Here is a 17,167-nt window from a genome sequence, read left to right as displayed (position 1 = left end):
ATTTCGCTACAGCGAGGCCCTCTCGCTACAGCGAGATTACACCCAGAAATGCACTCCAAACTGTCGCTCTCTCGCTACAGCAAGACGTCTCTCGCTACAGCGGAAAGTGATAGTTTCAGTCCTTCCTCCTAAGGCCTTCTTGCTACAGCGAGAATCCTCTCGTTATAGCGAGAACAACCCAGTATCTCGCCCTGCACTTAGGCACTTAGTCCATTTCAGCCATATCCAGTTATACATATACATACACATCCATGTACTTAATACACGTAAACATCATTATCAAATAAATCAACACACATGTGAATATATATACATATATATAATAATAATAATAATTAATATTACCAAAATTCGGGGCGTTACAAAACCCTGAACCTAACCCTATCTCTGTGAGCTTTTTAGCTTTATGTGCTTATAAATTGATGGGCTTTTTGGCCCGCGAACTTTTTGGCCCTAACCTTGATGGGCTAGAGCTAGGGTTGGGTCAGATGGACTTTTTGACAGCTCTAACCATTGGTCGTGAATGATTTAATTTCTCTTTTAATGTTATGTAAATGGTTGATGATAGCTTGTTGTATTTTAAATTTTTTATAATTTTATATTTTTAGTAAGGAATCATAAAAACCTATAAGTATTTGTAGGTACCCATTTAACGACTTTTTTGCCTGCATAGGATTAAAGGAGAAACAAATTCTCCATATGGGGTTGTTTCGTAACAAATGTTGTGTCTAGGATGAAAAATGATAGGTGTTTGAAGTATCGAAAGATACATAACCGACACATAAATTTTTTTTTTTTTAAATTAATAGTGTCGTCAAACTTGTAACCGACACTATTACAAATATTAACAGATAGATTTTGATAATACTGATCTACGGCTGCAAACTAAACACGTGGAGGTTCTCCAGTGTGTCGGACGGTTTAGATCCGACTTTAGTGTCGGTACTGCGTTTGACGACACCAATGTCAGCATGTTCAGGACCGATACACATCTGATTGGTCCATGTCGCACTATTGCAGGAGGTCCTTCCTGCTCGCCCCTCCCTCTCTCCCTTGGTGCTTCTGGTCTGCTTTTGGTTCATCTTCTTCGTTTTGTAAGTGAAAAAGTTAAAATTTTTTAGCAAAAAGCAAAACGAAAAAGCAAAGGAAGGGTGAAAGTTTTGGCATTTTTAAAAATTTGTAAGGTAAGAAGAAATGATTTTTTTTGTATGTTAGATATATATATGAATATTTTTTTAAAAAAATATAATTTCTTTTATCCGTTTTTGTCGCAGAACCCATTTCAGGAAGATCAGAAGATTGCAAGATTGAAAGGGGGCTTTCGGTGGTCTAGCATTCTCGCGTCAGGTTAGTCAAAATTTAGATTATAATTTATTTTATTGTAATTTTATGCATGTAAAAAATAGAAAAATACAAAAATACAAAAATAGATAAATATAAAAATAGAAAAATATTTAAATTAAAATTTATAATATTCTTATTTTTTACGTAGAAAACCGTATTTAAAAGTAAAAATGATGATAATATTATTATTGATATACAAATATTACTATGTTAAAATAACAAAATAATTAAATTAGATAAATATATAAATATAAATTAATTAAGAAATATAAAAAAAATTAAATTAGATAAATATATCAGGAAGAATTATATGTGATTATTATAAGGTTAATAAAATAAAAAAATAATTATAACAAAACAAAATTGAAATAATAAGAATAAAATATGTTAATTAATAAATTTTTATTATTAAAAAACTGCAGTCGTTAAATTTGTAATAATATTTCAATAAATATTATGTCCCATAATTAAGAAATAGTAAATAATTTAAAATTGTGAAGGATAAAAATATAGTTATTTGTCACTTAATTATAAATTGAAATAATTTGAAAAAAAAATTAGAGTAAAAGAATAAGGAATTAAGTGAAAAAAGGTAAATATATAAAATTTTAAGTTAAATAAAATTGAAAATGTTATTTTAAAATATAAATGATTGAAAATAAAAAAAATTAGATAATTAGTAATTTAGATATTTGAATATTTTAAGAAATTTGTAGTTATTTATATGATTTTAATTAGTAATAATAAATTTATGTGTTAATTTAAGTGAAAAAACAATTTAAATACATTAGTAAGAATTTAGAGGTTAAATTTTGTATAATAATATTTTGAAAATATAATTTTTTTTGTAAGGTATTATTGAAACTTATGCTGTAAATTTACTAATTGCAGGTAAATTTAATAAAAGAGTTTTTTTTTTTGTTACTATAATAATTGATAGAGTCTATTTTAAGGTACAGTTTTTTTAATACTGAAATGAAATTGTTTTTATAAAATTTTGTTGCTTATATTATAAATTTGAAGTTTATAGTTTAGTTGTTTAAATAGATTTCAGATGACATCATCTTTGTCTCGTAATAGGGTGTTAAATCCCAACCTCGAGGATGGTTCATTACTGTGCTATCAGTCTATTCATATTTCAGAGCATATTTGGGATAGCCGTAAACACCCAATATTGAGAGTGAGAAGAGGTCATTTCATACATGCTAGCATGGAGGGAGTTCCAGTAGAGATTATTCCTCATTTGACAGTAGCAGAATTTGCTGGAGTAGTACAGTTGGCTAGTATTCTTATTGACTGCCAATTGATTACAGCTTTGGTAGAAAGATGGCATCATAGACCCATACGTTTCACATACCTCTTGGAGAGTGTACTATTACTTTTCAAGACATTGCTATTCAGATGAGTCTTCGTATTGATGGAAGACCAATTATTGCCCCTACAGGAGGTGACAGGGCACAAATCGTTGAAAATTTGTTGGGAGTTAGACCACCTAGTTCTACATTTATAGCGTTAGCATTCCTATACAGAGAGTTATGCATGTCCACAAATATTGATCAGTCTGATATTGGAGGATTGACTCCACTTGTGATGATGTGGGCGTGGTATAGATTTCCATTTCTAACTCTCGGTGATTCTCCTTACACACAGAATGTTCTTCCTTATGTGCACGGTATGCGTATAATCTTAATTTTTTTATTCAATATTTACACAACAGTATTTTATTACAAACAATCATACTGATATTTATGTTTTTATAGGTGGTTAGGATTTCAAAATTATAGGAAGGGGAGAAAGGATCTAGCATACTTTAGATTCAAATTTGATCATTTGAAACATGATGAGGTAATTTGTTATTTGTTAATGATATATGTTATCATCAATTTATATTTATGAATAATTAAATTAATATTTTTTTTTCTATTGTAGTTTGTTTGGCAACCATATAGTATGGATTTGATGCATACTTTGCCTGCCGAATGCATCCGGTGTAGGCGCTCATCAAAGTGGACTTAGTGAGCAAACATCATCATTACTACTTGGGCATGAGCATGGAATTGATCTTAATGCTGAATTCATTAGAGCCTCAGATGCAGCAGGACCTGATGTGAGACGTAACCCTCACCATGGAGCTCAAGATCGTCGTCGACAGTGCATTCTCACTCCTCATGAGGAGGGACCTTATGACCACTCCTTGGATTCTGATTAAGAATATGTTATCATATTGTATTATAAAACTTTAAACGATGTCTAAAACTTAAGTTTTTGGTTTATTTGGTTTACATGCACGACTCGTTTATATTTAGGCACATTCCAGACATTGTCTACGACTTAAATATGTGACATAATATCAAACTAAATTAATAAGACAACATACATTAAATTAACCTTGCATACTGCTTACAATCATAAAATCCTACTTGTGATGAATATTAGCATTGCTTTGTTGAGGACAATGACGTTGATTATGACCTGGCTGTTGACATAACCTACATCATTGTCGCGGTTGTGACTCAACCCAATCTATTTCATTTCTAATTTTAGAAGCTTTTGGTCGTCCTTTACCTCGTACTCTATCTTGATCTGACAATAACTTCCACTCATCATTTTGTAAAATGTTAATTTAATTTCTAAGCGGCCACCACTGAGATGAGTATGCTTTCACAGAATACTGGAAAGTATATACAAGATCAACATACTGCCAAAAGTCTATACTTACAGTAACACAAGCAGCTATGACATGTGAACATGGGTATCGGTATGTCTGGAATTCGCCACATTCACAATTACATGTAGATAATATCACACTCCACTTATGACCCCCTTTGTGTCATTGGATTAAAAGCCTCTTCAATTTCGAACCTTGTTCTTTGTATGTCGTAACGACGAACCTGATGTAAAGATGCTTTTTCTTGATTTTTTTTCTATAACTTCAATTAATTTACGACAATATCTTTTACCATTATTCATGTCATTAATTGTGCTTTCACCCTGCTTCACAAAATATTCAACCAATCTACTATAGGTTGCTTTGACAAGGGTAGTAATTGAGAAATTTCTTGCCCCTTTTAAAACTTTATTCACTAACTTTGACAAATTAGTCGTTATGTGACCATAACGCTACTCCCTTCATCATCATAAGCCAAACTTCACTTTTCCTTTGATATGTTGTCAATCCATATTTGAACTTTAGGAGAATGTGAACGAAATGTATTAAGCTTCGCTTCAAATCTTTGCTTGTAGGGTGTATATGCTACATTTAAATAAGTTATATGGTTAATGGTGAAAAATAAGTATATATTCATAGATAATATAAAATTTAATAGTTATAAAATACTTACCTAATTTCATAAGCATACTCTTCAAGGTGGAATTTTTGAATCTTCTATTGAAATTGCTTGCAATGTGACGAATGCAATAAACATGGTAAGCATTAGGAGGTTGTCACCCAATGTGTGGGTTAGACATTGCACCTTTAATACTTTGATGGCGATCAGATATCAAACAAATTCCAGTTTTATCAGTAACATTTAAACGAATCATGGCTAAGAACTATTTCCATGCTGATAATGTTTCTCCTTCAACAATGACAAATGCTATAGGAAGCACACTGTTATTGCCATCTTAAGTTGTAGCAATTAGCAATGTTTGCTTATACTTACCATACAAAAGGTACCGTCTATCTGTATTATAGGCTTACAAAACTTGAAGGCTTCATGACATTGCCTAAATGACCAAAATAATTTATGAAAGACTCTAAATCTATTATTCATTACATTACCTCTCACATAATCATTGATCTCAATTTTGTAAACTGACCCTAGAGCATGTAATTGCATGTATTCTAACCATCTTAGTAATGTTATATAAGATTCATCCCAATCACCAAATATTGTCACAATTGCTTTTTACTTTGCTTTCCATGCTTTTTTGTATGAAATTGAATACGCAAATTGTCCACTTATTCTCTCTTGGATTAATGAGGGAACTGAAGGTTCTTCTTTGACCATACCTGTCAATAAAATTAAACAATACGTTTCAGCTAATGATCATTTCAAAATCATTTTAAATAGACAAATAAAAATAATCTCGATCGAGTTTCACGTACCAAGAATGCATGAACAAATAAAATTTGAATCTAACTTTTTGTGGTCTTGGGAAATCATAGTATTTACGCAGGTATGCATACCACTCTATCTCGTAATTTTTCACTTATTTGAATTTTTAGGTAGGAATGCTCTTACTTTCCAAGGACACCCGGAATTATGATTCACACACTTGACAAAATAAGTTGATGCTTTTGACTCAACCACAAAAAATGTTTGATGTTTCTTAATTAGATAATGTTTTATTGCCACTTTAACCTCCTCTTTAGAGTCAAAGAGTTGTCCAACATATAATGCATCTCCTTCTACCCATGATTGTGACAAATGCAACTCAGAAAAACTCAATTCTTGATCAAGATGTTCCTTATTAATAGCAGTGTAGTGTAAACTTATGTTCCAAAAAGGTGTTATAGAATCTGTATTAAACTCAACTAATGTTAGTTAAAAATATTTTACAATTATTATATTATATAAAATTGTACGGTAAATTGTCCTTGCATACCGTTATTTCTTTCAATGTTTGGAATATTCATCATTGAATCGAAACCATCATCCAAATCAGTATCAGAAGAACTATCTAAATGAATTTCTCCTTCATCTTCATAGTCATCATCGTACTCATCTTCTTCATCTGTAGATACAGCAACAAATATTTATTAATAATTTATAAAATTTTAAACATCATATAATTTAAATAAATATTATACATTACCTCCTTCAATTACATACTCTTCTTCATTCTCATTAACATTAACAGTTGGGAGTGATAAATTTAAACATAATGAAGTTTCACCTACATGAGAAGTTTCACCAACCGCAATATCCACATAAAACTTAACTACATTTCTTTGATGTCGTTCTTGACAAGCACTTATCATACAGTCAATGTCTTTATTATCACATACATCTAAAATTGCTTACTTTCCACTTTTTCCATCAACTAAAATTCGTGAAATCAGTCTAAAAATTATATTACTATTGCACAATCTTAATTTTGTATGTATTTTTTTTCAGCATCTCAAAAGTAATTTCACGTTCTCTTTTAATCATTTTTTATTCCCTTCAAATATGATATCCTCATTTTCTTCGTACACTTTTCCATTCCAGTATAAAATAACCACAATTTAAGTCATCCTATATATCAAATTAAAAAATACAACAAAAAATATTACCAAAGTATACCTAAACAAATAGTAACAAAAAATATTATAAAAATATAAAAATAAAAAAGATTTACATTTATATTTTTAATAATATTATATTAACATTAAATAATTTAATTAATTACTACAAATATTTTTAATTTCATTAATTTATAATAATATTAAAATTATTAATTCAAATTTAATTGCAATAATTAAAAAATTAAAACAATAAATTAATAACATTCTAACCTTCACTTTCTTCTATACTCGGCAACTTCTTCAAAATTTTTCGCAACCAATACAAACTCGTTCACCTATATATATGCATTTTAATTGAATAAAAATCACTGGATAAAAGACTGTCTTTTGGTTTGTCCAATAGGTAAGGAGATGGACGAGAAATGTGTCGGCGTCAAAGCAACTGACACAGCGCAAGTGTCGGCATTCTACCAGCTGATACACAAGTGTCGCCAAAAATAAAACTGACACACATGTGTCGAAGTACAACGAGCCGACACATATGCCACGTGGCAATAATTAGACTTAGTGTCGGTAGTTTTGTAGCCGACACTTTACATTGTATCGTCAGATCATTTTACAACACTTTCATATCACCGTAGACACAACATTTGTTATGAAATAACCCCATATGGAGAAATTATTTCTCCTTTAACTCCATGCGGGCAAAAAAGCCCTATTTAACCTTACAAGTACCCATTATTTGTGTACCCACATAGGTATTAGGGCAAGTTTCTGTACATAGGGCGAGTGACGAGTATTTACTATTCACACATCATCTTCCTACATGAAAGTTCCTAATACAATGTGAATGAAACACAATGGTGGAAGCCATTAGTGTTGGGATTCCCTTGATCACCATGCTTGGGTTTAGCAACTAATACTATAATAAAAGGCTTATGGAAAGACGAAAGTGATTGCTAGGGAATGTGTAGAGAAAATTGTGAAGAAGTTAATGGATGGTAGGATTAAGCATTGAGAATCAAAGTCAAAGAGATGCCATAGAAAGCTTGGAAAGTCAAAAAGGATGGATCCTACCACAACAGTCTTGTGGCCTTTATAGATCACCTTAAAAGCTTTCTACAAATGAAACTTGACACTCTAGAGAGATGAAGGATTAAGGATTTAGGGTTAATTTTTTTTTTCAAGAAACAGAAAAATTGAATGTTTCACTAACGGAAGAACTTTTTTTGCACATGCTGGTAAATATAAGGCATCTCATTAGACACTTTAAAAAGTTAGAATTTAAATTGCATATGACCAAACATATAAGAGTTAAAATAATCCTTTTCCTTATTATTATTAGTAGTGTATTTTGTTATGAGTTGTAATTATGTGAATAAATTTGCATAAGTTTGTTACTTATATAGAGTTGAACTTTAGCTGCCATTTTAGAAGTTCAAATAAGTTTAGGTTTATCAAACTCGACCAACATAAGCCTGCTACTTGTATATATAGCCCGAGTAGTTCAAATATATAGTTATATAAAAAATCATGCTAAGTATAGAAATTAAATTTAACACTATTCTAATTTTAATAAATAATAAAAAAAATAATTCATAAATGAATGTTCATATAAAAATCAAAATGAAATTATAGAAAGCCTAAAAAAAAAAATAGTATTAAGTACAGGAACCACAACTTTAATTAAATATATATTTTTATTTTCATAAATAATAATAATTTATTTAAAAATATCATTTCATTACTTAAATTCAATTCTAAAGAAAGACTATTATTGTTAACATTTTAAAAAAAAGTACAATTTACACTTGGCAAAATAAATAAAAAATCACTTTGACATCCTTTTATGCTTCGTAAAATTATATCGATTATTTTTTATAGAGTAAAATCTGTGTTAACAAAAAATATATAATATATAACATAAATTAGCCTTATTAAAGCAATGGAATATACGAGATAACCTCATAAATAGTAAGGTGAATTTTTAACAATGACAAAATTACCTTTATTAAAGTGATGCTAGCAATAAAGATGATAGGCCAAAGTAGTGTTAGAGAATGTGAAGTTATAATGGTGAAGAAGGGTTGTTATGAAATGTGGAAGGTTTCAAGTGATGATAGTGGAAGGTGTCATATTGCAGTGATAAAAGGATTGAATTTGTGATAGATGATAACAATGGGTAGAGCCAGTTGATTTTGATGGTGATAGAAATAGCTGAATGACATTGAAGGCGTTGAGTCGCAAAGAAAATGAACGTTTGAAGCAATCTTTATAATTTATTTATTTTTTGAAGAATTTGTAATGACATTGGAACATGAATTGATTTCAAAATTTAAAAAAAAAATTAATGAAGAATTAATTTCAAATGTTCAGCTGTCAAGTAGCCAAATCATGCACAACCGAATTGGATTCTCTAAAAATACACAGTCTACATTCCAATCTCAAATTTTTATTTTTTTATTCTCCTAATAACATTTCTATATGAGTATTATTCCTTTCGGGATGGAAACAGGCCAGGCCGTCTGACAAGAGCCTGTGGCCTGACCTAGTTTAGGCCTGGCTTGACCTGACCTTTTTAATAAAAAAACCAGACTCAAACCTTTTTTAAGACCTGTTTAAGTAAATAAGTCAGACTTAAGCTGTTTATAAAGCCTGTTAAGCCTGACAGGCCGGCCTGTATAAATATATATATATATATATATATATATATATTATAATTTAAAAATAGAGCTATCAAAATATATTTAAATAATAAAGTTATTTAATAATATATTTTTATATTCTTAATTCTGTTATTATTAAATTAATATATTATGTTATAATTTTATTTATTTATAATTATAATAAACATAAATTTTATTATATTAAAAATTAAAAATATTTATACATGATTACACTTTTTAAATAATAAATTTATTTAATAATAAATTATTATATTTAAACAATTTAAAAAATAGTTAAGTCTTTGAACAGGAATAAGACGTAATCAAAACTAAACGAAATAAAATTTAAAAATAAAATAATAAAATTATATTAACATATTTTTTATACTCTTAATTTTATTATTATTAATTTAATTATTTAATTATTATATTAATATATTATGTTATAATTCTTTTTATTTATAATAAATAGAGATGGCTTAAATCTGAATTATATTTTATTTGAAAGTAAAAATTTATAAAAAAAATGATAACAAAATAAAATAAAAAACTTATTATAATATATATTAATATATATATATATATATATATATATATATATATATATATATAATCAGACCATGTAGTAAATAATATAAATAATATAATTATAAATAAATTATATAATAATATATATTTTTATAACTTCCACATGTTTTAATTAAATTATTAGTCAATTTATCAATTTATATGTAATTTATAAGTATGTGTTTTAATTTATTGTATTAGTAATATTTTCTATATTACATTAATATTATAGTGTAATTAATTTTATATTTATTTGTTAATTTAAAATAACAAATTAATGAGACAAATAAAATTAAATATTTTGTAATTATTTTTTAATTTAATAGTTATTATTGTTTTTATTTTATATATATATAGTACATTAAGTTTAAATTTTTATATTAAGTTTTATCACATATTTTTTAATTAAGATAAAAATTTAGAAATATAAGTTATTTTAATTTAAATATAAATTTTAATAACTCTTCCTATACTCATATGTTATTTTTCTGCATCTATGAATTTTATAATATAAGTATTTATCATCTACAATTTTTATAATGATGATATTTATTTATTTTTTAAAATATAATAATTTTTTTAGTTGATTCAATAAATTTTATAAGTGTTATTTTTTTAATTTAATAGTTATTATTATTTTCATTATATATATATATATATATATATATATATATTGCAGTAAGTTTAAATTTATTTTTTTTAAAACATATAATTTTCTTTTAATTGATTCAACAAACTGTGTGAATGTTATTTATTTTTATCAATTTTATGTATTTACTATAACTTTATTTGTTTAATATAAGATGTCTTTAAATAAACAAAATATGTTTCTAAAATAAAACTAAAATATTTATTATTTATATAATTTAAAAAAATAAAAAAAATAAATATAAATTTTATTAATATAAAATATTTATAATTCATACTTAAATAATATTTTAAAAATTATTTAATAATTATTAAGAATATAGATAGAAATTAGAAAAATGTATAAACTAATTTAATAATAAAATATTTATATTTTTATTAATATTAATTTTTTTTAACAAGCTTTGTTAATAGGCTTTAGGCCAAGTCAGACTACTTAAACAGGCCAGGCCAAACCTAAAATAAAGCCTTTAACAGGTAACAGGCCAGACTCAGGCCTAATAATTATGTTACAGGCCAGACCTGTTTAGAGTAAAGCCTAACCTGGCCTAACCAATTTCCATCTAAAGATCTTAAACTGGTTTCACCATTCTAGATACTCTGATTCACAAATAACCTTACAAAACTCTTCATGTCAACAAAAATGTAATCTTTCTTCAATAGTTATTAACTCGACTCATAGAGTCACCAAACATGTCACTACAGGAAAAATTGCCCTTCCAGCACCCATGACATTCAAATTATAAATCCAATTCTCATCTACATTCATTTTCATCTATGGAGACTTTAGAAGACACTAAAATATATAACTTAAATTAGAATAATTATAATATGATTAAAGAATAATCCAGTAAATGTTTGATAAAGTTTTATTTTAAAAAATAAATTATTACATCAATATTATGAAAAAAATAATTTTTTAATAAACTTGTAAAGTAATTTTGTTAATTTACCATAAATAAATAAGATTTGTAGAAGGCTAACTGGGTGTGGCAATTACAGTGACCCACCACGTTCCGTTCTGAGTATGCTGGCCTGTCACTATCCACCACAGCACCCCTACATGACCGCCACAACACCAACAACCGCCACCAAATGTCAACCAATCCCTTAAAACCACACAAGTTATAACAAAGCCAAACCACACCACAATTTATGACCAAACCACGCACTCACTCTACCCATTGAAATGGCCACCCCGTCTTCACCCCAAAACGACGCCGCATCGCCCTCAAAGAAGCCCCAACCCATACCATGGACCCACCAAGAAACCGTTCACCTCATCCGAGCCTACCAAGAGAAGTGGTACTCTCTCAAACGCGGCCCTCTCCGTCAAAACCAGTGGGAAGAAGTCGCCGTCGTTGTCGCCGCCCGCTGCGGCTACGACCTCAACCACCCCTCCAAGTCCGCCCTCCAGTGCCGCCATAAAATGGAAAAACTCCGTCAGCGCCACCGTGCCGACAAAAAACACCGCCTCACCACCCCCACCGCCCCCGCCAGCGCGTGGCAATACTCATCCCTCATGGACGAACTCGAACGCGGCCCCCTCCCTATTTCCGCCTTAGCCCCTTCGCGAAACGACAGCGATGATGACTTCGACGACAACGACACCAATCCGCATGAAAACGATGAGAGGGAGAGAGAGAGTTATATCAAGTCGAAGAGTATTAATCATATTGTTAGCCATAGCCAGAGACCTATGAGAACCAAGGAGAGACTTGTTTATTACGATGATATCGGTGATGATGATGAAGATGACGATGATGATGATGATGATGAAGATGATGAATATGATGATGGGGGTGACGATGGTGTTTTAGGGTTGACTGCGGAGATGAGGGCTTTCGCGGAGAGGTTTATTGGGATGGAGAATTTGAAGATGGAGATGATGAAGGAAACGGAGAGGTGTAGGTTGGAGATGGAGAAGAAGCGGATTCAGATGATTCTCGAATCGCAGCGAAGGATCGTTGATTCCATTGGGAGGGTTTTCGGTTCTTCCAAGAGGATCAAGATTGGTCAACAAACCTGAAGGTTTTTTTTTTCCTATTGTGGCTTTCAATCGGTAATTTCTGTTTTTATTTTAATTGCGGATACTATCATCCTGTTGTAGGGTTATATATTGATTTAGACTTTTATCGAAGATATCAGCTTTGCAATTGTTGAATTATTCTTCTTCAATGCAGAGTCGTTTTCGTTTCGTTTTCGTTTTGTATTGCAAGGCTTGTAATTTGTATGTAACCTGTTTTAGAAATTTATGGCTACATGGTGGATTTGCTTGCAGATTGTGAAAATAGAAATAAACTCTGGTTGCTTTCTACCACAGAAAAGTCTACAAAACCAGTTGAATGCCATGCTGAGAGTTATTTATCCTATTTTTTGTTTCGTTTGAAGTCCTTACTACACACCTCAATCACGTGAGGGTAAGTTAATTTTTTTGGTCTTAGTTGAGTTTTACAGTACTAGCTTTTTTCTATTATGATTTTATTGAAAGTCATTTACTACAATAGTTGTTAGTATTAATATGTGCATTTTCCTAAATGGATCAACTTAAGGTGCAAGTGGCTGCGTTTTCTTTCTTTTAAATAATAACTTTCTATTGTGATATTGATTGAACCTTACGAGAAAGTCATTTACCACAATGGTTTGTTTGTTGCTACTAACTGCAAAAGTATTAATACATGCATTTTCCTTTATTACATACGGATCAATAATATGCATGTGTGCTGACTGGTCAGTTTTCTTTCTTTTATATTATAACTTTGTTATGGAGAAGATATCTTGGGGTGAATGAGTAAACGAAAAGCAAAAATACAAAAATCCATTACTTTAATGGTAGAGTCAAGTAATCGTTAATTCACACTTTTATCTTCTCTGTCAATGTAGTAAATCTGCATTTCTGTCAAGAACAGCAAAAATACTCGGGCATGAGCAGGAATGATTTGTATCTTAGTCTTACAATATATTTTACTAGAGGCTATTAGCAGTTGATTTATGTTATTTTTCTACGTATCCTGTGCTTACCCTAGAAAATTTGTTTTTGAGTCCATGAGCTTGTGGCTCAACTGGTTTCAGCCCCAGTTTCTTAAACTGGAAGCGTTATGATATGATCCTGTTGGACTTGGAGGTTTAACCCTCTATTAGCCCACCTTTTCCTCTCTTCCTATCTTAAGCTTGCTCTTCCCAACTAACCTTCGAAGAAGTTTTTCTGCATTAATCTTTATATCACTGTTATTAATGAGGAATTGTGAAAGATTCCTCTTTTAAGATTTTTTCAATATCACACATGCTTCTTGTTGGTTATTGTAGTTCCAAGACAACTAGAGACATATGACAAGACTGGCATTCTGCCTATGTTTCCTAATTCCTTTTGAAACACTCGAACCTAGTTGTCATACGGTACCGTTTATGATCAAACTTTCCAGTATGATCAAACTTTCCAGAAAGAAAGCTTCTAAACATTCTGACCATATAATTTGATCATGCTAGTTTTAAAGGTCTACTTCTCTTAAGGAATGTCTTTTGTCAATCCTTCTCCAGTTATTTCCTGCTGTAGGTTATTCCTTGATATGGAGGTGAAGATTTTCACCTCCTTATTTTTCAAGTAACCTATAGATTTTTTGTCCAAGACAAGATGCTCATTTAAGGTTGGCCTTTTAAAGCTCTTTAGATGCTCATATGTCCATATCTATTTTCATTAGATAGAAAATTTATATCAATAAACTATATAACTTATAAGTAAATTAGAATTAACAAAAAATGATACACTTGCTTGATGGACAATAACACATCCTTTTATTCTGGTGTGAAACTTTTGTTTTCTTTATTTGAAGTTTGGTTGAGCCCATTAACCAAATAATCATAAACTGCCCTAACCCAATTTAAGTTATCTAGATTATTTAAATCGTCTAGATACTTAAGGGCTGCTAAATACAAATGACAATAGTTGTCTATTATCATTTGTATTATTTATTTGCAAGGCCTTTGTAATTGATTCAAATGTGATGTTTCCATCACATAGATGATAGACAGTAGAAGAGCTGCTACCATCATTTAGATTTATATCTCTTCCTTGGCAACGCAAACCAAGGATTAAAGAGATATCCTCCACAGTAGGTTTCATAAATTTATTTCCGATTCTGAAAGCAGTGTATTAGTCTTCCCACCTAAAGTATGAAAACAAAAGTGAATAAGATGAATTAATTGAAAAAGTAATTAATTAAATAAAATTTAAAATTAGTTTGGCGTTATCTCTAATAATTAATTATCCTATCAGTGAGTTGCTTATTAGCTTCAGCAACCAACTAAAAGGGGTATTTTCAATTCTATTTTGTTGAGCCTCTGATAATTGTTTATTTATTTTACAAGTTGTTTTAACTGCACACTGGGAAATACGTAACTTTGAAGATGACTCCATATTATAATGTACCTGAATTTTTACTAACCAAAAACAGCAGAAAACCATGTGAAAATTTGAACACATCAGAGAAAAATCACATGAAAAGCAGAAAACCACATGAACCATAAAAATTACGATAAAATAAAGTAATGTATGTGCGGTCTCACTAATATTTTACTCAAACAGTACAAGGGTAGCTACATAATTGACCAAGCTGGAAACTACATAAGTTTCTAATTACAATGACAAACCGTAATTGGCAACTTCATCACCTGTAAATTGTAATTGGTCGTGGACTGTGATTTAGCCAAACTGCATTTAAATAGAAAAGGTTTTTTTAGTTTTCTTTTGATTGTGTAATAGTAAGAAATTTCTCAAGTAGTTTGACTTGGACAAGTGATTTTTGACCTAGTACTAATATCCTTGGCTTCCAAACAGATATCATTGTTGGTCAAAGCTAGGATGCTCAATAGCCAATATTTTGAAGTTGATTACTCTATATATTGCAGAAGTCTTGAAACTTGAAAACCATCTGCTTCACCTTACCAATTGGGATTAAAATGTACTTCCTTTTAAAGAAGGTTGGAAACTATGAAGAATTTGAAAGAGAAATAGCAAAGTTGCTGAACGTGGTTTAGCCAATGTTCAACAATTTCATGTTTCCAAGTATTGAATTTGAAATTTTGAATGATTAGATGTGGGAGATTGTCTCCTATTAGGAAGCCTATCTTTTCTAAGGTGCAACAAGTAGAGATGAAGCAAAGCATTGCTATTTCATTTGATAAAAACTTTAAGAAAAGTTAATATGAAATGTTTGGAAAGTCTAATTTGTGCTTAAATCATTGAGGCTTTTCATGATGTTTTATCATCTACTTGTGCACTACTTCTAGTGACAGCATTGGTTGGAAACCTATATCTTCAGTTAGATAGTCAGTTCCATGCTACTTCATACAGTAGCTCATCAAAATTACTGAATGATAGTGTTTGATCAATTTGTAAATAATATCAACCTTCAAGCAGATTCCATACTCATCTGATAAAATCTGCTGAATGGATTCTTTATTTGAAAATTAGTAATTTTGTGTTGTATGCTATGATGCTTAAATTCTTTAACGTGCAACATGTAATAGCAATTTAAAGGTCAGTATGGGGTGTTTGTGATTTTCTTGTTAGCATATCAAGTAGCAATTGCTGTTTGTGATGCAGCGGAACCATGGCATTTAGGATTTTAAGATGCAGCAACACCTATGATGCAAGGAATTTAAAATATTTCTTAAGACTCACTGAAAACATGAGAACAAGGGGAACACTATACGTGGAAGTGGGTTTGAAAAACAAACATATGGTGGATAGAAAAGAGGGAGGTCGGTAATTGGTGCCGACATAGGCGACGCGCATAACAACCTTTTTCTTACGAGAAGCTTGCCATGAGTGAGGAGAAGAATCGAAGTACTCCAGCGCTGTCAAGGCTGCGCCGTTGCTCATGCTCACCACCACTGCCTAATCTTTGTCAGACCTTCAAGCTTCTTTGGAAACAGTTCTACTCCTCTCTCCTTGTCCTTAATCCTATCAAATATTTTACTTTTTCTACCAGTACCTATTATAAATGTTTAATAACTTAAATTTTAAAAACTAAAGAACTAAAATATAAATATAATAACTTTCAAAACTTGGTAATGTTACTTGTGCAAGTGTGCATCACTTGAATGGCTTGTGCATTGTAGCCTGGGCCCCACATTTGATCATTTATATTAATGTATTGAAGATTTGTGGGAAAATGATGTGCTGATTTATTTTGCAGAATTTTCGCATTTTTTTTGGTCTTTTACCATTTTTGGTCCTTAATCCTTTTTGTGTTTACGGTGCCCCATTGCTTGGATATGTAGAAGAGAGATTTCTCCCTTTCTGTAAACAAGGACGCATCAAATTAGTTCTTGAAATTAATTAATACCATTAGTTAATTTATCAATTTGGGTCCATAATGTGACTGATTTGTCCAAATTGATTGGTGGTGTAAATATCCGGATCAAATAAATTTATGGCTGATGAAGTTGGGGGCAATCTAAGTGCTAAATTAAAGTGTCAACTTTCAAGACTAAATGTTTTGTGCTTTTGAAAATATATGGATTATATTGAGATGACTATATGTTGTTTGTAATACGATGCAATACAATAGTGGATTTTTAATTTTATAATATGCCTCTGTTGACTACTCAGGAGGTGAAGTTTCTTGTAAGAGGGAGGACCCATTTATTTTGCTTATTTATTGTCTCTTGTGCCTTGAATTCACACGGAAAACATGTATAGTGTAGTGAT

General features: G+C 30.3%; 1 protein-coding gene across 2 annotated transcripts; it reads left to right on the top strand.

Annotated features, from left to right (window-relative positions):
* The first annotated feature begins 11,609 nt into the window (after window positions 1-11,609).
* Window positions 11,610-16,624, top strand: LOC113850363 (protein bfr2-like). 2 transcript variants are annotated; one of them, XR_003502195.1, is made up of 3 exons: window positions 11,610-12,517; window positions 12,737-12,875; window positions 16,058-16,624. XR_003502195.1 is itself a non-coding variant. In XM_027480882.1 (2 exons), the coding sequence occupies exon 1, from the start codon at window positions 11,645-11,647 to the stop codon at window positions 12,482-12,484; it is 840 nt and encodes a 279-aa protein (XP_027336683.1). In that variant the 5' UTR covers window positions 11,610-11,644; the 3' UTR covers window positions 12,485-12,486; window positions 12,737-12,748. The 2 variants fall into 2 exon arrangements, 1 of the variants encoding a protein (XP_027336683.1); XM_027480882.1 differs by lacking the exon at window positions 16,058-16,624 and having other exon boundaries at window positions 11,610-12,486; window positions 12,737-12,748.
* The last annotated feature ends 543 nt before the right edge of the window (window positions 16,625-17,167 follow it).

This window comes from Abrus precatorius, unplaced genomic scaffold (assembly GCF_003935025.1).
Source record: "Abrus precatorius isolate BTA unplaced genomic scaffold, Abrus_2018 Scaffold9, whole genome shotgun sequence".
Classification (NCBI taxonomy): Eukaryota; Viridiplantae; Streptophyta; class Magnoliopsida; order Fabales; family Fabaceae; genus Abrus; species Abrus precatorius.
This window is presented reverse-complemented; position numbering and strand designations above follow the sequence as displayed.

Bases quoted from the DNA above. Each gene is read 5' to 3' on its own strand.
- LOC113850363 (XM_027480882.1), top strand. From the start codon at position 11,645: ATGGCCACCCCGTCTTCACCCCAAAACGACGCCGCATCGCCCTCAAAG.